At 48.4% G+C, this 21,837-nt stretch overlaps 2 protein-coding genes and 1 pseudogene across 7 annotated transcripts in view; 2 read left to right on the top strand and 1 right to left on the bottom strand.

Moving 5' to 3' along the window:
* SRPX2 (sushi repeat containing protein X-linked 2) overlaps positions 1–8,587 on the top strand; it is a 32,757-nt gene extending 24,170 nt beyond the window's left edge. For both annotated transcript variants that reach the window (XM_027838189.1, XM_027838182.1), the window contains exons 10-11: positions 3,097–3,218; positions 7,946–8,587. In XM_027838189.1, coding sequence (XP_027693990.1) covers positions 3,097–3,218; positions 7,946–8,126 — 303 coding nt within the window. In that variant the 3' untranslated portion in view covers positions 8,127–8,587. The remainder of the gene's footprint in view (positions 1–3,096; positions 3,219–7,945) is intronic.
* LOC114024900 lies at positions 5,664–6,602 on the top strand (annotated as a pseudogene).
* A 2,639-nt stretch (positions 8,588–11,226) lies between the features above and the next one.
* The window catches only part of SYTL4 (synaptotagmin like 4), a 49,883-nt gene continuing 39,272 nt past the window's right edge, over positions 11,227–21,837 (bottom strand). For all 5 annotated transcript variants that reach the window (XM_027838358.1, XM_027838375.1, XM_027838385.1 and 2 more), the window contains 4 exons: positions 16,279–16,387; positions 15,806–15,905; positions 13,946–14,154; positions 11,227–13,135 (listed from right to left, as the gene is read on the bottom strand). In XM_027838358.1, the coding sequence (XP_027694159.1) occupies positions 12,987–13,135; positions 13,946–14,154; positions 15,806–15,905; positions 16,279–16,387 (567 nt within the window). In that variant the 3' untranslated portion in view covers positions 11,227–12,986. The remainder of the gene's footprint in view (positions 13,136–13,945; positions 14,155–15,805; positions 15,906–16,278; positions 16,388–21,837) is intronic.

The following is a 21,837-nucleotide window of genomic DNA, read 5'->3' as shown; positions in this document are numbered from 1 at the left end:
GGCAGTTGGCTAGAGACTTTTTAACATACACCACCAGTAGGTATTGGGCCAACTTGAACTCATGTCGCCCAAGCAGGCTGCTAATGCTGGCAAAGGGATTTGGAATGGAGGTATTTAAGAAGAGGTCAGAAGGAGGGCTTTGGAGAGGTAGCAGACCATGCTTGCCTAGCTCTGAGGTTCATTCAGGGCAGTTGAGTAGGGTGGGGGCCTGGGGGCCAGAGGCCCAGAGGCCCAGACCAGAGATGAGACTGATCAGAGAATATTTGTAGACAATGAAGGTGCAGGTAGCTGTGAGAAGAGCTCAGCCCTGAAGCTGTGAGGGTGACCCTAGGGCTAAGACAAAGGACTTTGTTCTTCCAGGGACCCAAGGAAAGAAAACAGAAATGGGTCATAGAGTCTCAAGAGCAGGAAGGAAGCTTAGAGACCATGAAGCCCAACCTCCTTATTTTTCAGAGGGAATGAACAAATAGAGATTCACAGCTGGTTTAGAGACTTGCCCACACAGGTGAGAGGCCTACAACCAGAACCCACATCTTAGCTCAGCCTTGAACAAGAGAAGTAAGGTGAACTGGCAAGACCTAGAGAAGGCTGCTGACTGGAAAGGCGGTGGGCCTACATTATGTCATACTTCTCTAAAACTGGGCCCTGCTGAGTAGCATCAACCAATTACTACGAATTTATTAAGCACCTACTCTGTGTCAGGCAAAATCAGAAAGAAAAGTCAAATCAGTCCCTGAATGAGAACATATAAGAGAAATCCATAGTAAACTCTAGCAGGGGTGGCACTAGAAGCTGGAGGACAAGCCTGGTAAGGCCTCCAGGAGGAGGTGGCACTTGAGCTGAGGCTCAGAGGAGGATCTGAAGGGATCCCAAGAGTCCAAGGTTGGGAGAGAGAGAGAGTGTGGGCTCAGCCAAAGCAAAGGCATGGCAGATAAGAGAACCTAAGAAGATTAGAAAGAGAGGCTTCAAACACCAAACGAAGGGCTTTGGATTTGCTCCTGGAGGCAAAATGGAGCCACTGGAATTTGTTGAACAAGGGGTTACATGCTCAGATGTGTGCTTTAAGAAAATCACTTTGGGGACAGCAAAGTGGCGCAGTGGATAAAGCACCGGCCCTGGAGTCAGGTGTTCAAATACAGCCTCAGACATATAACATTTACTAGCTGTGTGACCCTGGGCAAGTCACTTAACCCCAATTGTCTCACTTTGGCGACTGAGTAGCATAGGAGACTTGAGAAAGGAAAAGCAACTGAGAGGCTTTTGCAAACATCTAGGCTAGAAGTGCTAAGGGACTGAACTAGGGTGGGCCAGATGAGTAGAGAGAAGGTGACGAGTGTGGAGAGAAAGGAGAAGAGGGCCCAGGACAGAGCCTTGAGGGACACCTATACCCCAAGATTCCCAACAATGGGGGGCTTATCGAGCACCATGTCTATACTCTGTTCTCATGCCCACTGGGGCAGTGAAAAGGAGAAAAGTCATAGATTCCAAGAATAAGCTTTGGAGGAAAAACTCACTCTTTGGCCCACAGTGGTTACGGAGGGCAGCTTGAAGCAGAGGGTCAGTGTGGTGATCCAGACAGCAAGGCACAGATGTGGGCACCATATACAGAATGCACATGAAGCAAAAAAAAAGGCAGAGGAGAAAGAAGACAAAGGGCAGAGATGGCAGAAACAAGGGCAGCTGTGCTGAAGGGACAGAAAAGAAGCATGTGCTGATTGCAATCAGGGATAGGGGAGAGTGACAGGAACCAGCCAGGAAAGCCTTCAAGCAACGGAGAAAAAAGGTTTATAGTATAGCCACAAATAACTAAAAGTAAGAGCAACTCAGGGATTAACCAAAGGGACTGTGCCCACGAAACGGGACGACTGTGTTGGTGAGATCCAGGGATTTAGAGTTACACAGGATCTTAGAGATCAGCTAGGTCAATCCTCTGCAAAAAAAAAAAAGGAAGTTGGACTAGATAACCTGTAGATGACCTCCCATCCAGGTCTCAATCTCTAAGTCTATGAAGTGTATGATCAAAAAAAGATGATGGGCTAGTCACAGCGAAAGAGGGAGAAACAACTCATGGATAGCCCCTACGTTCCACTGGCACCCTTATGATATCAAGAGAAATCAAGGAAGGCCCCCAGCACATTGAATGAACTCCCTGGGACACAGGATGGGCTGGCATGCAGACTTTGCAATCTGCATCACTGGAAGGTTACCACTGATCCACTGAAATGATGATGATGATGATGATGATGATGATGATGATGATGATATAGAATTTGTGGATTTGCAAAGTACTTTAAATACATTATCTTATTTGAGCCTTACAATGGCCTTGTTAGGTAGGATCTATTATGATGCCCATTTTATAAATGGGGAAACTAAGGCTCAGACTGTTTAAATGACTCGATCAGGGTGACAAAGTAATAATAACAATGACAACTAGCATTGCAAAGAGCTTTCCAAATATTCTCTCATTTTATCTTCACCATAACCCTAGGAGGTATGCGTTGTTATCATATCCATTTTACACATTAGGAAACTGAGGCAGACAGATGACTTACCCAGGATCACACAACAAGAAGTTGTCTCATGTTGGATTCAAACCCAGGTTTTCCTGACTACAGTGCCAGTGCTCTATCCACTTAGCCACCTGGCTGCAAAAAACTGAGGCAAGATTTAAATCCTGGTCTTCCTGGGCCCAAGTCCAACACTATACCAGGTTGCCTCTCCTAGTCTAAGAGCCAGACAATGGTGTTCACCTGGGTGACACTGAATTGAATGAGACCATGTAGCTGTACTCGATGTGTTCCCTATATAGTTATACCCTGACACTCCCCACTTGGAAGCTGTTTTGTCTGCTTCCAACAGCTAACGGGTGTGTATGCTATGTAGGGAAGGCATGGAACAGGAGGGCCAAAAGGCTCAACGCCAATCCCAAGGGTGTAGTCTTTGGCACAGAACCATGGCCTCCTTCACCTGAACCACAACGTGGTCCCAGGGGTGCTGAGATAAATGGATGTTCCCCGCAGCCTAGTACCCAAAGGATCGTCTTGTTTGGGGGGCAGCTCCATGTCCTTTTCATCCTACCTGTCTCCTCTCTAGCAATCCACCTGTGGGCTGGATCTTCGCCATGTGACCATCATCGAGTTGGTGGGGCAGCCTCCTCAGGAGGTGGGACGCATCCGGGAGCAGCAGCTGTCGGCCAGCATCATAGAGGAGCTCAGGTACAGGCTGGGGAGACTGGGAAAGACACAGGCAAGACTGGTGAGAATGGGGATTGTGGGAGATGACCTGCACACTGCTCTCTTTGGGACCCCTTCTCCTTCTGAATGCTTACTGAGACACTGGATGTTTTGCAAGACCCAGGGTTCAGCCCCCAATCCTATTGGCTCAGAGACTCGTTGGTTTTGCTCTATCTATAAAGAGTCATCATCCACCGAAGGCTCAGTCATACCCATCATCCTCTGAGGGAGGCAGGAGGTGAAGACAGGATCTCCTTTGATCAGCATCCTTATCATGACACTGGCTTCATGGAGAGCACTGGCTACCCTTAAAAATCTCTGGGTTAAGGACCACAGTACTTATCCCCAAGAGTTTGTTTGCAATGGCACAGAAAGACAAAAGCCAAGTGCCAATTAAGGTAGAAACTGGGAAAGAATAATAATAACAACTAGCATTTGTATAGTGTTTTAAGCCTTGCAAAGCACTTCACAAATATCTCCTTTTATTTTCACAACAACCCTGGGACATAGGTGTTAATGTCACCTCCATTTTGGCAGGTGAGGAAACTGAAGCAAAGGTTAAGTGATGTGCCCAGGGTCACACTGCTAGGAAGTCTCTGAGGTTGGATTCGAATGCAGGTCTTACTGACTCCTAGTCTAGTGTTCTAACTATTGGGCCTCCCAGCTGCTCCACAGACAATGGTGTTTCAAAGGTAATGGCTCCCATCATTAATGAAGGCTCAAGTGACCTAGGGTAGTAGGTCCTCTGGGGGGTTTGAGGGTAACTTGCTACTGATGGTAAAGGTTGGCCTAGCTGATTGGGGGAGGAGAGGACAGTGCTTAGAAGCAGCAGGGCGGTGTCCAAACAGAACTTTAAACCCAGCTCTCCCTTGGACTTCCTCCTTTCTCTTGAGGGTATCTCCCAGCTTTCCAGTCACTTCCCAGAACTTACTGTTCCCTTCTCCCTCACCCCTCCATATCCCAACAGTTGACAAAGTCTGCCAATTCTACTTTCACAACCTCTCTCAAATCTGTCCCCTTCTCCATTCCCACAAGTACTATCGTGGTACAGGCCCTGGACTGACCACATCACTCCCCTGTCTGAGAAGCTCCTATGGTTCCCCGTTGCCCCCCAGAATAAAACGCAAACTCCCGAGCGGAGCATTTCAAGCCCCTTCCCGCACAGCCTACTCTGTCTGACTTAGCTCCTTGCTGTTCCCTAAACTCATTCCCTCTTTGGCCTCGGTGCCTCTGTTTGAGCTGTCCTCGGTGCTTGGAATCGAATCCCTCCTGGCTTATCCCTCTCAGAAGGGGCAGTGTGGTTTGGAGGGGACAAAGTGCTGGATTTTCAATCAGGAGGACTTGCGTTCAAATCCTGCCTTCGAAGCTTTATTATCTGGGTAGCTTAACGTTCACGCTAAAATGAAGGCAGGAATGAAGAAAGGAGACACTCGTCAAGCCCCGCTCTGGGTAAAAGTTGGCCAAGGACTTCCAAATGTCATAGCTGCTGGAGCCCTGGGCCAGGGGGTTTGGGCGGGGGCTCCAATGTGCAAACTCAGTTCATCAACGCGGCTAAGTAACTCCTGTGTAACTTGCTGTGTGGGAGAGCTGAAGGCACAGTGCCTAAGCGAAGAGTGAGCAGGACCCGGGGGGAAGCGGGGGCGGGGCGGGCGACCCTGGAGGCCAGAGTGGCCCCTGCCCACGCCGCCCTGAGTTCTCCCCGTCCCCCGCACACTGGCCGCGGGAGGCAGGCAAGTCCTCCCAATGGGAGGGGGGCTGAGCCGCCTGGCCTCCGGCACTCTCCCAGAGAAGCCTCCAGCACATCCTGCAGCGAGCTACGGGGAGGCCACGGCCCCGCCTCTCCCGGAAGGTCCTGCTGGCGGCCCGAGCCCCCCTCTCCCCAGCCTTTGCTGCTGCCCTTTGGCATCCCACTGACGCCCACCGCCCCCCGCCCCCCGCCTCGTTCGATCTATACAAGCGGGGCCCCGGCTCCGCAGCCTTCGGATCTTCCTGCGCGGCGCCATCCCTCCCGGCAACCCCGAGGCCAGTGCGGGACCGGCCGCTCCGCCCTCCAGGCCGGGGGAGCGCGCGCGCGGAGGTGGCCACCATTTTCTTGGCGCAAGGGCCAAGGCCTGCCTTCACCGAGCTAACGGCCGGGTGACGTCACAACCGGCGAGCGCGGCCCGGCCAAGCCCCGCCCCCCTCCTCCTCAGGCCCCCCCAGAGGCCCCGTCTCCCTCCCTGGTCGCCTCGCCTTTGCTTTCCTCCGGATCTGCGCGCTCCTCCGGCGCCCTCCCCACCCCCGCTGCTCCTCTTCCTCCTCCTGTCCGGCCCCGCCCCTCAGCTCCAGCCCTAGCCCCGCCCCCCGGCTGCCCGCGTGCCCCAGGGCGCTCGAGGCTCGCCTGCCAGACTGCGGGCGGCGGCTACGCCAGCGAGCGAGCCGTGGGGCATGCCGACCACCTGCGCGGCGGCCGGCTGTCCGGCCATCTACGACAAACACGTCAACATCAGCTTCCACCGCTTCCCGCTGGAGCCCAAGCGGCGCCGCGAGTGGATCCGCCTCCTGCAGCGCGACAACTTCGTGCCGGGCAAGCACGCCTTCCTGTGCTCCCGCCATTTCGAGGCCTCCTGCTTCGACCTGACGGGCCAGACGCGCCGCCTCAGGGCAGACGCCGTGCCCACCCTCTTCGACTTCTGCACCGGCCGCCTCAAGGGGCCGGGCAAAGGCAAAGGCAAAGGCCGCGCGGCGGCCGGCGGCCAGCAAGAGCGCGAGCACGAGCACGAGCGCGAGGACGAGGACGAGCGCGAGCGCGAGCGCCAGCCCGAGGCGGACGAGGACGAGCCCGAGGGGGACGAGGACGAGCCCGAGGGGGACGAGGAGCCCGAGGGGGACGAGGAGCCCGAGGGGGACGAGGGGGACGAGGAGCCCGAGGCGGACGAGGAGCCCGAGGGGGACGAGGAGCCCGAGGGGGACGAGAAGCCCGAGGCGGACGAGAAGCCCGAGGCGGACGAGGAGCCCCAGCTGGAAGCGGAGGTGGAGGCCGACGCCGACGCCGCGGGCGACAGCAGGGGCGACGAGGCCGACATCCCTCTGGAGATCGAGGACGAGATCGAGGTCGAGGCCGAGCAGGAGGCCCAGGAGCAGGCCGGGCCCCCCCCTTCTTCTCCCCCACGGCCCCCCCCTCGGCCCCCTCCGATCCCCAGTGTGTCCATCCTCAGGGCGCAGCAGGTCCTCCAGGACCACAGCTATGCCTTTCGCAGCCCTGGGGAGGCCAAGAGACGCATCATCCGGCTGGAGAAGGAGATCGCCTGCCTGCGGCGGCGGATTCGGCAGCGCCTGCCCAAGGCCAGGGTGGCCCTGCACCCCAGGGGCCGGCCCAAGCCCTAGGCGGGCCGCCGGAGGAGAGAGAGGGCCCGGGGCAGCCAGCAGGCCAGAGTCCGAGATGCCACGCCTGGCCGCCTGCCCCGCTGCTGATGTTGCCAACTCCTGTTCACCCTCTCTCCAGCCTCTCGTTATCACCCTGCATCCTCCATCCTCCATCCTCCCCTCTTCACTGGACAGTTCCTGTTTTCAACCACGTTCTGCTTCGAGTTGCATTTTGTTCCGTGCATTGTTTACCAAAGACTTTTCCAGCCACCCCCCTGGCTCGGGCATCCCAGCCAGCTGCCTTATCTGCCATATGCCCAAGTTCTGTGTCTTCACTGAAAATGCTGACCTCCCTAGAAAGGCTGACGAGTTTATTTATGGATGGTTTGGTTTGGTTTGTTTTTTTTAAAGAATCTACTTTGAAAGGGACAGCCTGTGTCAGGTAATATGCTTTAAAACATTTTTGCTTTTATTTCTACTGAGGTAGGAGGGTCTAGAGGAGAGAGCACTTGGACCTAGAGTGGGGAATTCAGTCTGGGTTCAAATTCTGCCTCTGAGCTAGTCACTTAGTCTCGCTGAGCCTGGTTCTCCTCAGCTGGAAAATGAGGCTAAGGGTTTCTAGAAGGTGTGATCCTCACAATTACTTAGATTGGTGTCATGCATTATGAAACAGCATGGTATCATAAGCCAGACTTAGAGTCAGGAAAGCCTGGTTAGTTCCAGTCTTGCCTCTGGTACATACCAGCTGTGTGACCCCCACAGTGGGGTCACTTTAACCCCTCAATCATCCCCTTTCCCCTCAGGCAATTTTGTAATTTAATTAAAATGAAATTATGAACCAGTTTGCTCAGGTACCTAGGGAAAAGCAGAGGGAGTTTACACAGTGAGATTTTGTAACAGCAAAGAAATCGAATGTCTGATCCCTTCCCACCAATTCTATCATAAAAAGAATGGTTTTTTTTTTGTTTTGTTTTGTTTTGTTTTCTTATTTGTTTCTTGACAGTGCCAGTGTCTGGTTAAGTGTTTGCAATAGGACACAGAGGAGTATGATTTTTAATCTGAGGGATTCTCAAGGCCTTCCTTAGTTTGGATGGTGCAATGGCACTTCACATTCAAATAATCACTAACATTTTAAAATAGTTTACAGTCATTACAAATCTAACACACTGCCTTCTTTATAGTAGATGATTCATAAATGTTGTATTGCATTGAAATGTGATTGAATGGGTTAAGATCAAGGGACTTGAGGTAGGAAGGCCAGGTGGTTATAGTAGTGGGATGGAGATGAAGGGTGTTAAAGGTAAAGAGGCTGGCCGATGAGAGGCCTAGGTCTCTGGACATTCAGAACTCTTTTTCTCTTCCAGGCAATTTCAGCACCTCACCAGGTCCTATTTCAACATGGTGCTAATTGACAAGCTGGGTATGGACCGGGAGCGTTACATGGAACCAGTTACCCCCGAGGAGATCTTCACCTTTATTGATGACTACCTTCTGAGCAAGCAGGAATTGGAGCAGCGGCGGAGGCAGCGCGATGTATGTGAATGAACCTGAGCCAGGGCACAGGTTGTGAGTGAGGCACCCTGGCTGTAGAACTCTGGACCCCAGAAAATAAAGAGATAGGGAATTTATTCCATTTGGGTGAAGTGGTGGCCATTCTAAAAGAAGCCCCAAGAGCAGGGCAGGGGGCTGGTCACCAGCGCGTCTGAAACCATGCACTGCCCCCAGGGAGGTTTCCAGGGATCTGGGGGTGGGTGGAGTTATTTAGTCCCAACAGGCTTAGCAGTGGCAATCTTCGGGGCAGCACTGGAGCATAGATAAGATCATTGGCAGTGGCTGCGGCAGCCTTCTTTCCTCTGCTACCCCTCCTCTCAACCTCCAGGCTCCCAGAAGTTCATGAACCCCCATGTTCATTCATCAATAGAATGTGTGTTTTAAATGGTTGCCTTTCCCAGATACTACAACTGAAGTCAACACCATCAGCAAAATCAACCCTGTTTCCCTTCAAATGGTCCAGGGGAGGGGAGGGAGGGAAAGGGACGGGAGGAGAGGGGAGGGGAGGGGAGGGGAGGGCAGGGCATGGCATGTATAGCACTGATTTTGCAAGTCCTTAATGTTTCCCTCCCAGTGCTTCTCTCTTTGCCTTATCCTACAAATATCACCATCCTCTCAGTTCATCTTAACCAGTCGGTCCTAGCAGCTTGCTAGTTAGTCATGGAGCTAGTCTCACTGCCCTTCTAGCCCCCCACCAAAGTTGATGTACAACCAACTGCAACTTCTCTCTTCCTGCTGCTCCCTCCCGAGGCCCCATGAAACTATTACACTCAGACAGAGGTTCACTTTTCCAAGCTAGACCCAGTGCAGGTCAGGGCTAACAACAGGACAGTCAGACTGAGAACCAGAAATGAGAGAGGGTTGTTGGATGAAGGCCTTTCTCCCTCCCCCTTTTATTTAGTGCCATTGCTCAGACTTCACCCCATTCACTGAGGCTATGTGGGGAGTTCCTCTCCTGTTGCTGGCTCAGACCCTTTACTTCATTTCTATCCCGGCTCAGAGCCCAGTAATACACCAGGTAATCAGGAGCCTTCTCCTTCAGTGCAGTGCCCTTGTCTGATTTGAAGGGGCATCTGAAGGCAAGGTGGCAGGACTTATTGGCCAAGCCAAGACCCTGCTTGTCAAACAAAGCTGAGAGCACCGATAGCCTGGCTTTCAACACAGATACATGTTCCAAGGGGGCCTCAGGGAGCAGGGGAAGTTAAACACAATTTTAACTTAGAATATTTATTGCTCAAAGCAGGGCCCTGGAGTATGACTCAAGGACCCAAAAAGTGTACAGATGAGGTGGGGAAAAAGTCAAATTCTGGTCTTTGCCTAATGGGCAGAGAACACAGGCTCCTTGCCCTAAGTCAGGAAAGCTGAAAGTACTGTTTACACAAGAGTTTTAGGAGAAACCTTATTTTAAAATTCAGCAAAGCTGGGGGGAAAAATCTTAGCAAAGTTAAGTAGCTGCTGGGTGGAATGTGACAATGGGCTGGACAAGAAAGTGTAAAAGGTCGGAGCAGAAGCACCAGCTCAGTGAGAGGAAGTGGGCAGGTTCTGTCTTAGAATGCAAAGTGCAAGTGAGCTCCACGTGGAAAACATCCAGAAAGACTGGCCCTTCCAGTTCTGAAGGTCAGGGTCAAACAGTGAGTAAGAGCACCGCCCTTGCCTATAGCAGAGCTGTATTGCAGTTGGCAGACCAGAGCTGCCCAGCACGTCTTAAGTCCCTGAAGCTAAATAGTGAAACAGGGCCGAGAAACCTTGTGCCAACTCCCACCCAGTAGCTGATTGAAGCCATTTTCAGGGGGTGGTTCCCTAATCGTAATTCACAGGCCCAAGCCTTACTCTTCCCCAAGGAGGAAAAGGTGTTACAAAGCAATAGTGCTTGTTTGCAGGCAATGCTTTGATTACTCCAAGAAGATCACCTCAGTCCTGCTGTAGCCTTTGGGTAAGACTTAATCAAATTCTCTCTTGAAATGCCATCCGAATGCATTAAAAAAAAAATCCCCCGTCCTCTCTGGTGGGGAGCCATAGGGTCCGACCCAGTTCTCTTTCCAAAGATGCCATTATTATCATAGCTACTTCACACATGACCATTGGCTTTAAGGTTCGCTGAGTGCTTTCCTCCTACAAACCTATGGAGTAGGAAATGCATAATCCCAATTTCACAGAAGAGTAGAAACAGATACCAAGAAGTGAAGTGATTTGCCCATGCCTACAATATGACCAAATTGGGAGAGCCAGAATTTGAACCTAGGTCTCCTGACTCCAGTACTTTCTGCTACCCCTGGCTGGCTCTCCAAGACAGCAACACAGAGCCAGGCCTAGAACCAAGCCATGAACCTAGCCCTATCTTCATGCACACTCAATATCAATTTATGTCATACATAGATCTATAACTTAAGAAATTGACTGCATAGTGTTGGAAACTGTTGGCTTGTTCGACTTTGTATATTAAATAGTCCTTTGAGATGTTTGAGGTGATTCATCCCCTTCCATTGAATGTTATCAAATCGTGTCGTCCCGGATCCCAAACCACAGAGGCTTTCTTGGGGCTCGAGGGGTCATTCATTGTGTGCGCTACATAGCTGTGTTCTATTCCTCTCAAAGTTGAGCTAGCCCTGATGAACTGGCAGGCTGAGAGGGAAAGAAACCCAACCCTGGTCTCAGCGAGCTCAGATAGAATGGTCTGCAGGACATGATCCCCACACCTAGCAGACTCTCACTTCCCATCCCCCTTTAAGCCCTGGCTGTTCCGAAGAGGACAGTGAAAGACCTGTCATGTCTACTTTGGAGAGGAGAGACAGTGGCTGCATTTAAGGAAGGATGGGAATGCTTGGTACTTGACGATGAGAATCAGTGTTGGTCAGTAAGGTGAGGAGAGGATTCTTACTTGGGTGTGCTTCAGCCTACAGTTTCAAGTCTCTTCTAGCTCTGAGACTGTAATTTAGTGAAACCCTGCAGGGCGGCGGTGAGGGAGGTGCCGTTCTTAGAGGAAGGACTGGGTGGTCGGGAGGGCGTGTGCCATCCTCCCAGATGGACAGAAGAGGTAGCAAGGATGTCAAGGCACCCCAGTCAGGGTCAAGAGAATGAACAAAGGCAAAGGGTAGGCAAGTAAGAAAGCTTTATTAAAACTAAAGAACATTTGAAAAGGTGGCAAACAGCAACACAACAAATTGTAGCCAGGACTCTCCCCCTTACACTATAAAACCAAACCCATCAATCCAGACATGACCTCCACCCAATTCCTCCCTACAACAGAGATTTCTTCAGCTAGCTAGGCAAGAGCAAGCTGGTGGAGCTTGCTCCAGAGAAAATTGTTTTCCTCTCCAGTGTAGCTCCTTTTGCAAACAACTTTATATAGGTAAGTGCATTTGTAATGGGGGGGGAGGGGTAAGAAATCTTGTCAGCATGGAACAGGCTGAACAAGCATTAGAGAATTCTTTCCCAGCCACTAGACCCAAACTCAGAGAACCCATACCTAGGCTCCGCACAAGGTCTGGGCTCACTTTTAAGAATCAACGCATCCACTGCTGGTCAGTGGAAACATTAAGGGCTCTACAATACCTACTGTCCTTGTGTGAAAGTTCAGAATGAGTGTGTGTGTGTGTGTGCGCGCGCGCGCGCACATGTTGGGGGGGGGGGAGGCGACATCCTGAGTCAGAAAACTCTGAGACAATGTTTAAGCTCCTACTTAGGAAAACAAAATATGCTGGCTATGTTTAAGTCAACTGGCTTAAAGGCTTTAGATCCTAAAAGCCTGGCTCTGAAAACCAGAGCCTTTTGGGATGATGAGGATCACAAGGAACCTGGTCTTGTCCTGTCTTTGTCTCCGTATCTAAGCTTATCCCATCCTTCATACCTCAAACAGACTATCCCTCCCATCCCCACTTGTTGGCAGGAGGCTCAGCTTTCCCTGGAGACCCAGCTTGGGTGCCAACTCATTCTCAAAGCCTTCCCTAACCCCCAGGCTCAGACCAGTTTGCCTGAATCTCTTTTGCTTTTAAGCTGTTCTCCCAGATATTGGTCATTCAGCCCATGCCATCTCTCCCCCATTAGATGGCTAGCTACTTGAGCCAGGGTCTCTGACATAAACTTATATCCCAGGTCCCTAGCAGTGCTGTACATGCTAAGGACACAAACAATTTGACCACCATTGATGAAGGTTTCCAAGATACCCAGAGGGGAAACTGGGCACTCAACTAGAGTCTGGGGGGGCAGAATCAAATTCGGGGGAACCTCTTTAAAGGGAATAAAAGCAATGAGTGCCCCCCAAAAAAACCCTCCTGTCTGAGTAGAAGAGGAACTGAAAACAGGCTGAAATGCAAAGGATCCCAGCTGCCTTACTGAGTACTAGGGAGGGAATCCCTTCAAGATGAGCTTGATCTTGTTTCTTCTACCTTTTCCTGCCCCTGGCAGCCTTGGGCAAGAACCCACACAAACAGGGGGCAAAGCTAAGGCCCGAGAGGCCATGAACTCTCTGGGAGCAGGGAGGGAGTAGAAGAGGTTGGAAAAACTTGGTGGTTTCAAGCTCTCAAACACTACATTTAACCCGGACCCAAAATGGATGGGTCAGGATGGAATCTGCAAGAAGTAAAACAAACAAGGTCAGACTAAACACAGGCACAAACACTGACCAAGAATAAACCCATAGTGCTGGGATTGCTCAACAAGGTGACAACAATCCCCCTTCACTGCAGGATGGCAAGCTACACAGAGAGAACAGCAGAATACACACATGCCCAGGAACGTACACAGACACACACGCGAGCGTGGATCTGTCTATGTAACGAGGCAGTATGGATCCTGGCTCTATTTCCTCTAACTTGGCTCAGCTGGTGGTCCTGCAGCTCCAGGGAGAGCCAAGGCTCAGGATCCCAGCTTCTGCCTGGCCATGGTGGGACGGAGCTGCAGGGTCCCTTCTGCCCAGGAGCCTGGGTACTGCCGCATCTTCTGCCACAGACTCACTTCTTCCCCAGCAGAGTCCATCCAGTCAACCATCTCCCCATTACTGATGCCTGAAAAGAGAGACCCACCAACTGAGACTCCACAGGGGCGGCCTGGAGAGATGGCATGCCTCATAGAAGAGTCTCTCTTACTAAGAGGGACTGATATGAACAGTTACCTAGAGTGGGCCAAGAGACACCATCCATGCCTTCAGCTCAGGAGAAAGGGATTCCCAAAATGGGAGAATATTTAGCTCGGAGACTGTTGTTCCCGATAACCAGCCATGATGAGAGGCTGCAGAGGGCGGTGGATAGAGGGCCAGTTGGGGAAGCCAGGAAGACTCGGTCAGGTTTGAGCCCTGTTTCTGACACATACTAGCTACGTGACCATGGGCAAATCACAACATCTGAGTGCACCAGGCTCTGAGACTATATAAATAAGCTGCCGATATGCCTCAGTGGACAGAGTTTCTATGGCAGGGAATTCTCCACTCCAGTGAAACTGCAGGCAGGTCTAGACCCCAAAATCTAAACAAAACTGGCCACTGAAACTTCATGGCCAAACCATAGCCTTCCTCCAAGAGCCAACTTGGCTCAAGGGAAAGCAGCATTCCCCTCTGCTATAAGCTGAGGACTCTGGGGCCAGGTAGAAAGAAGCTGGGGAAGTGCAGTTATTACTGCCAGGGTGCAGCAGAGACTCAACTTACTCTTCCCATAAGCCTCCTGTGACCTCCTGATCCTTGAAAAAAAGATCTTGTATGAAAGGGAGAGAGCAGGTACCTGAGCTCAGGAGGGAGAGTCCCCATCACATATATGGATGTCAGTCTAAAGAAACTGCAAGGGGTTGCGGGCAGGGGGGCACGGGGAGCACGGTGATCTTACCAGTACCAAGCCCCAGCCTGATGCCTCCCAGGAAATCATTGCTGGCCAAGGGCTCCCGGTCCCACACGGTCAGCTCCAGGCACACGTGCTGCAGGTCCTCCAGCCTCACTCCAGCGTACACGAACGTGTGGTTGTAGTGGGGGTTCAGGCTCCTCTTCACCACCGGAGTCTTGCGTTTGCTGGTCTTGTTCCTCATGGGAAGGAGGTATCTGAACAATGGGGAGGGGAGTGAGAGAGAGGCCACATTTAATGGCCAAGCTCCTCCTTCCCGCTGGTCTGGCCTGAAAACTGGAGCCCCAGTAGGCCCCTTCCCCCTCCTCTGTTTTCTGTTCAAGTAGAATCCCTCCACCTTCTTCTACTACTTACTACTACTACTACTACTACTAGTACTACTCATAATAATAACCATTTACATCTTAATAGCATTTTAAAGTTTGGCTAAGTGTTATCCAAACAATGACCTAGAAGGCTAGAAAGGGGTTAAGTTACCAGCCCATGCTGGGATTTAAACCCAAGTCTTCCTGACTCCAAGGTCCTGTCTGTATCTGATATGTCATGCTGCCTCTCAGGTTAATGAATGTATCACGGAAAATGAATGGAGGGAGGGGGCAGAGATGGGCCAGGTCCTAGTGAAAGCCCTATGTCTAATCAGACACGACTTATAAAAGAACTTCACAGGTACCCGTCAACATCAGAGCTGGGTCAGAAGGGAGATCCGGGACTTGGACAATGCTGGCAGTCTGTTACTCCATTAAGTGGGGCTACTTTATTGGTAACATCCAAATGCTTGAGAAGCCATGTGTTGGAGGAAGGGGAAGGAGAGGGGGTGTTGTTATTTCATAAGATTAAATGGAGACTCATCTGAGCATGAGTGCTCCTTTCACCCAGACCTCACCCCTCTAGGATTCCAGAGATAGTCTTTGAGAGCTGTTTGTCACCACCCTTTGGCCAACCTGGTCATGAGCCTCCCTCTGCACACCTGGTATCTTCACGTTCCTCCTTGAAACCTTTTCCCCTTGGTAAGACCCACTAAGGTCTTGAAGACACCTTCGAGAATCCCACCACCACTATGCCATGAGGAAGCAGCAGCAGAGGGCACAAACCCCACCCAGGCCCTCCAAAATGAGGGTGACTATAGCCCCTCCCTCTCCTAAGACTGTGGTGTGAGGCTCAGAGTATGTCTACAAAGCATTCTGACAACCTGAAAGTGCTGGATGAATGACAGCTAGGAGGGTGTTTAGTCAGAGGCCAGTGTAGGATGGCAAGAGAAGACTGCTCATGAAGTCAGAGACCTGGGTCCAAATTCCCCCTCTAACACCCACTGGCTTGTGGCCCTGGGCAGTGCTACAGACAGGCCACTGAGAGGGGGGTGCGTCACCTTTTTGGTCTCAGGTACCTGACCCCTTTGGATCTATGGACCCCTTCTTTCTCAGAAGAATGGTTTTAAATGCATAGAATTACAAAGGAAACGAATTACATCGAAATGCAGTTATCCAAATATTTTCTTTTACAAGTTCATGGACCCCAGGTTAGAATCCTTGCTAAAAGGAGTTTCCTTTCTGAGAGTTCCCTACACCAATGAAATCACAGGGCTGAGTCAAAAAATAACAGTGATGATGATGATGATGATGATGATGATGATGACGGTGTCGATTATTAAGTGTCCCACTCTGTTCCAGTTCTGTCATCAAAATCCAAGCTGGGTCGAGTCTCAAGGGAGAGGTTCAGTGCAATGAAATGCTGCCTCCATCTTTCAGGACAAAGGCCAGGGGGAAGCTAAGGATGGAATTCCAGGGAACGTCCTCTCTCTTGGCCTTCTCATCCTTCCACTAGTCAGGGCCAACTTGGCTAAAGACTCACCCTTTAACAAAGCTGTCCGAGGTGCCTCCAGATTTGGCAGCGGGCAGATTCTTGGCTTCTTTAATCCACACCTGGAGTTCTCCTCCATCTCCAACTTTGCCTGGAAAGGAGACGAGCCACGGTGAGTATGTTCTCTAGCGTTCAGCAGCGGTCACAACCGAATCAAAATCAAATTCAGTTCAGAGTAACAGACATCTCCACAGACAGAACAAGGTCTCCCTCCAAAGAATGAGATCCAGGAAATGAGATCCCAGCCTGAGGCTGGGAGAGCATGGGGGGAGCCAGTAAGGCCAGGATGGCCAAAGGCATTTAGGGTTCACACACATCAGCCTAGTCTTTCCCAGGAAGCCTAGCAGCTAGGACCACCCCTCAATCTCCTCTCCCAGATGCTAGGCAAACCTTCATAACCAAGGCATTTGGTGTTCTGGCCAAAACTGAAATAATTACAGCCAATTGCTTCAGAGGATACTTACTTTTTTTGTGGTCTCCAGCAACAGGCAGTTTGGAGGCTGGAATGTATTTCAATGAAACTACCAACTCGCTCTTCTGTGGCAGGATGCTAGCCAGGGCCTCAGCACTGATCTGAAACACAAGTAAGCCCCCCAAGTCACTAGGGGCTCAGTGGCTGGTGTTTGGGTGCAGCTGGGAGCTGCTTATCCCAGCACAGGAACACCCTTCGACATCCCATAATACACAACCTGCTCTAGGCAGCGGCCACAAATGCTGGGGTGGTGGTTCTTTAGAGAAAGCGGAGTCACAGCAACAAAGGGTCCTTCTGCTTTGCTCACTATCCATGCTGCCTTGGGAATACACACACCAAATTCTAAACACTTCATTTTGGTTTAATCCAAAAACATTTATGAAGGGAGACAGCATGGTGTGGTGGAAAGAATGCTGGATTTGAAATCAGATTAATGGAGATCATATACCAGCTATGTTACTTGTTACCCATGTAAGCATCTTGGGCAAGTCCCTTCCCTCCCCCAGGCCTCAGTTTCCTTATCTATGAAGAGAGAAGGTTGGCCTAGATGACCTCTAAGATCCTTTTCAGCTTTGAATCTGTGGCCATATGATCCTAAGTGCCTACTATGTGCTCCAATATACCCAAGCAGAGAGGCCTGATATCTAAGCCCCCAAGAGCTGAGGCTCCTGTTGGCACCCAAGGAGTTGACTGCCACACAAGCTACTTGCTTAAGAAGCTCTTTGGAGTCCAAAAGAGGTAGCTTGTTAAAAGCCAGAAAAGACTTAACAAAAACCCGTTCAACCACTTTTCTCTGTGTCCCTCCCTGCCTCATCAGCCACCAGTGTAGAATTCCATCACTCAGCTTGGGGCTGGGGTCAGAGCTAGAGAGAAAACTCCACCAGGAGCTCTCAGCTCTCCTTCCTACCCACCAACGAGACTCCAACAGGCAAAGGGCTGTATAGAATGGAACCCCTTAGATGGCACACGATTAGCAGTGAATTCATTTCCTTTTTGTTTCTTTGTTCCGAATATAGCTAAGACCAAGTAAAATGGTCGTTTCCACCTACGTGGGAGAACAGGAAAAAGAGGCTTATATGTGAAACTCCAAATCTCAATTATGTACAGCTTGCCTTTCTTTTAAGAAATTCAACATACGCCTTTTAAACTGTCCTACTTGTCTGTGATTTCTTTTGGCATTCCTTTTGTCCTCTACCGTGTATTTCAAAGTGATTCAATGGTTCTCTTTCCTTCCTTCCTTTTTTTGCAGCCAATCTATAGTTCCCTTCGCCTTCCCCCCCACTCCCTCAATCCCTATGGAAAAGAAAAACAAAACCCTTGAGAGAGAGACACACAGAGAGAGAGAGAGACAGAGACAGAGAGGGAGAGACAGAGAGCGAGGGAGAGAGACAGAGACACAGAGAGAGAGAGAGGGAGGGAGACAGACAGACAGAGAGAACATGTATATACCTCTGCGTGCGTACATGTGTGTGAGAGAGAGAGAGAGAACAAATGTCCATATCGACAATGTTCAAAACATGTCTGTCCCATTCTGCCTTCTGGTTCTATCACCTTTGTGAGGAGGTGGGCAGCTTGCTCTATCATCAGTTCTCAGGCATCAAGGTTGGTCATTGCATTATTCTTAAGTCTTTCAAAGTACAAGTCTTCTCAATGGTCTCTCTTATGGTCCTCCCATCATCCTTATGGCACATCACCACCATCACTGTCACTACAAGGGTCCACACAGTATTTAAAGGTTTTATGTATCTTATGTCATTTGATCCTCACGACATTCCTGTGTGGTAGGTGCTATTAGTATCCCCATTATACAGATGAGAAAACTGAGGCTGAGAGAGGTTAAATGACTCACCCAGGGTCACATAGCTAGTGTCTAAGGCATTCAGTATACTGTAATTTATTCACCATTCCCCAGGAGATGACACCCATTTAACGTCAAATTCTTTGCTCCACCAAAATCAGCTGCTATACATATTTATGTATATATGAATCTTCTTTATTTGATCACTTTGGGGTAGAGATCTAATAGAAGTGTTTCTGGGTCAAAGCATAGGCACCATTCAGGAATATGGGAGGCATAATTCCCGATTGACTGGACCAATTAACATCGCTACCAACAGAACATTCATGTGCCTTTCTTTCTGAAGTCCCTCCAACATTTGCCATTTTCCTCACGTGTCATCTTTGCCAGTCTGGTGGGCATGAGCTGCAACTTCAGAACTGCTTTAGTTTAATTTCTCTAACTATTAGTGACTTGGAGTATTTTTTAATATAGTCGTTCATGCCTTATATTTTTTCCTTTGGTAATTTCCCGTTCATATCCTTTGACCACTGATCTACAGGGGAATAGTAGCCAATTCAATTTAACAGTTATTAAGTAGTGACTATGTTCCAGATTCTGGGCTAGACACTGGAAATACAAAGACAAACCAAACAGTCCCTGCCTCCAAGAGGAAGAAGAATATCCAATTTGGATCTTTAGAAAATTGCTTAGTAGGACGCCGTCTAGGTGTGCATCCTACAAGGCAATGGAAGAATCTGGTAACCTCCTTAGGAATGAAAGTTCCACATAATTTTCAATTGTTAGAACACTCTGAAGAAGGCCAAAGGAGTAGGCAATGGTACAGTTAGCTAGAGACTTAAAGATGATGAAATTACCCTTATAAGGTAGATAGGCATGATTAGCGGGCCTAGGACAAACTATGAAAATATGGCATCTGAAAGTGGAGTGTGGATGTAAATGCCCAAAAGAACCTCCAGCAGCTAGATCTGAAACAACAATTAATACGAATGAGATGCATGATTCCTTCTAACAGAACAGTGGATGCACAGAGCATACTTGTGTGAAGAGCATACTTGTGTGAAGAGCAAACTGGGCAAAATTCTATTGGCATTGAAGTTGAACTCCAAGGCCTAAGACATCTAATGATGTCCACAGAAGCTTTCCCAACCTCCACAGGGACAAAATATAGCAATTCATTTTTAAGAGATCTCAGTCTTGTCTTAAAGTAATAACCTTCTACTCAGGTTAATGTCTTGAATAAATCTTCCCAATGTAAAACCCATATGTTAAAAGAATCCCAGCTGGTGTGCGTGATCTGGACGTTGGTAAGAAGATATTTGTTTTGATTTATGAACGTATTATTTTAAATGTAATCATTTCTTTCTCTTCTCAAGGCACTATCACATAAGCACAAACCTGGAGTACCCCAAGCAGAATTTGGGCTCTCCAAGATCAAAACATGACAAGAAGCATTCAGTTGCTATAGAGTAGAATATATTTTGGAAATCTAATTTCTCAAAATGGAAAAGGCATGCTCTAACCACCTTGCCTAGGGAAAGAGCTAGAATTTCAATTATTTAAAGTAGCAGTTACAATAAATACTGTTGCTAATTTTGTTTAAGTTTTGAAGAGGTATGGGCACCAACTGTTAATAGTATTAAAAAATGTTCAGGATTGTTTTGATACTTACATTTACAAAAAGAGAGAAGAGGGAGGGAGGCAGATGGAGTTCTATTTAAAGCAGCACCTCCAGGTTACGTGTAACAGACATGGGTAAATATGTTTACAATTTTATTATTATTGTTCAGTCATGTTCAACTCTTTGTGACACTATTTCTGAGGTTTTCTTGGCAAACATACTGGAGTGGTTTGTCATTTCTTTCTCCAGCTCATTTTATAGATGAATAAACTGAGGCAAACAGAGTGATGTGACTTGCCCAGGGTCACACAGCTAATAAGTGTTTGAGGCTGGATTTGAACTCAGGTGTTGCTGACTCCAGGCCTACCACTCTAACCACCGTGCCTCCCAGCTGCCTATATCTGTTTATAGACTATTATGATAAGCCATGACTTTTAATTTAAGTGAAAAATAAAAAGGAAGGATGTTATAGAGCTAGAAAAAAATAATAGTGAAATTTATCTAGAGGAGCAAAAAATCAAGAATCTCAAGAGAAGTAATGAAAGCAATATATCAAAAAAAAAAGCCATAATCATCAAAATAAATTGGTACTGGTTAAAAAAGAGAGAGTTAAATCAGTGGAACAGATTAGGTATGCAATAAACAGAAGCAAACAAATCTAGCAATCAAATTTGATTAAACCCAAAGACCCTACCTACTAGGGTAAAGATTCAGTTTAACAAAAACTGCTGGGAAAACTAGGAAGCTAGGAAAACTGGCAGAAATTAGGGACAGACCTACAGCTCACATCACATACCAAGACAAGCTCCAAATAAACCAAAGCCCTTGATATGAGAGGGGCTAGGATAAAAAGTACCTTTGCGACCTACGCAAAGAGGAAGAGTTCATAACCAATCAAGGGTTAAAGAGGATCATAGAAGAAGACCTGGACAATTTTGCTAACACAAAATTAAAAAGGTTTTGCACAAACAAATCCAGTGTGGCTATGGATAGCTACCTGGGCAGGGGGGAGGGGAGATACCATCAAGTTTCTCTCCAAAATGTCTCATCTTCACAGAGAACATAAGAAATTGATTCAAACTTGCATTCCCCAATTGATAAATGGTCAAAGGATATGAACACGTAGATCGCAAGGGAAGAAATCCAAGCTATTTATAGCCATATGAAAAAATATTCCAAATCACTAATAATTAGAAAAATGTAAATTAAAGCAATTCTGAGGCTCCAGCCCACACCCATCAGACTAGCAAAGCTGACAAAGAAGAAAATGACAAGTGTTGGAAGGGATGGGGGTAAACAGGTACACTGTTTACTGGGAATTATTGTTCCAGTCGTTCTAGAAAGCAATTGGGAACCATGCCCCAAAAGTGATTACTAACCTGTGTGTACCCTTTGACCCAGTGATGGGTCAAAGATTCATCACTAGATCTATACCCCAAAGGGATCAAAGAAAGAAGAAAAGGTAGCTGTGTGACCCTAGGCAAGTCACTTAACCCCAATTGCCTCACACAAAAAAAGAAAGACGAAAAGGTCTCATATATATATGTAAACAAATATTTATAAAGGTTCTTTTTGAAGAAGCAAAACCTGAAAACTAAGAGGTACCCACCTGTTGGGAAATAGCTAAGCAAACTATGGTTCATTAATATAATGGAATATTAGTGTACAAAAAGAAACGACAAAATGGACAGTTTCAGAGGAAAACTGGGAAGATTCAGAAGGAAACTGGGACAGAACACAAAGTGAAGTGAGTAGAACCAGGAGAACGATTTATACAATATGAAGAAAAATAATTTTGAAAGACTTTAAAACTCTGAGCAATACAACGATAAACCACAATTCTGGAGGACTGACAATGAAGTAGGCGGGGCATAATGGACTTCAAAGGCAGAACAAGCTGTAACATTTTTTGACATGACCAGAGTTTGTTAGGTTGGATTATGCATATTTGTGTATAAGACTTCTTTTTCTTTTTTTTTATTGTTCAATGGTAGGGGGACAGTGAGAGGGAAAGATAACAAATTCTTGGGCAAAAATTTTATTCCAAAAATTTTTAAAAAAAACTTTAGGTAATATAGACACATATAAGTAAAACTGGGTTTACCAGAACAGGAAGGAAGGAAGGAAAGAAA

Source organism: Vombatus ursinus, unplaced genomic scaffold (assembly GCF_900497805.2).
Source record: "Vombatus ursinus unplaced genomic scaffold, bare-nosed wombat genome assembly UNPS02004577.1, whole genome shotgun sequence".
Lineage (NCBI taxonomy): Eukaryota > Metazoa > Chordata > Mammalia > Diprotodontia > Vombatidae > Vombatus > Vombatus ursinus.
The sequence above is the reverse complement of the archived record's forward strand: the minus strand, read 5'-3'. Positions and strand labels throughout refer to the sequence as shown.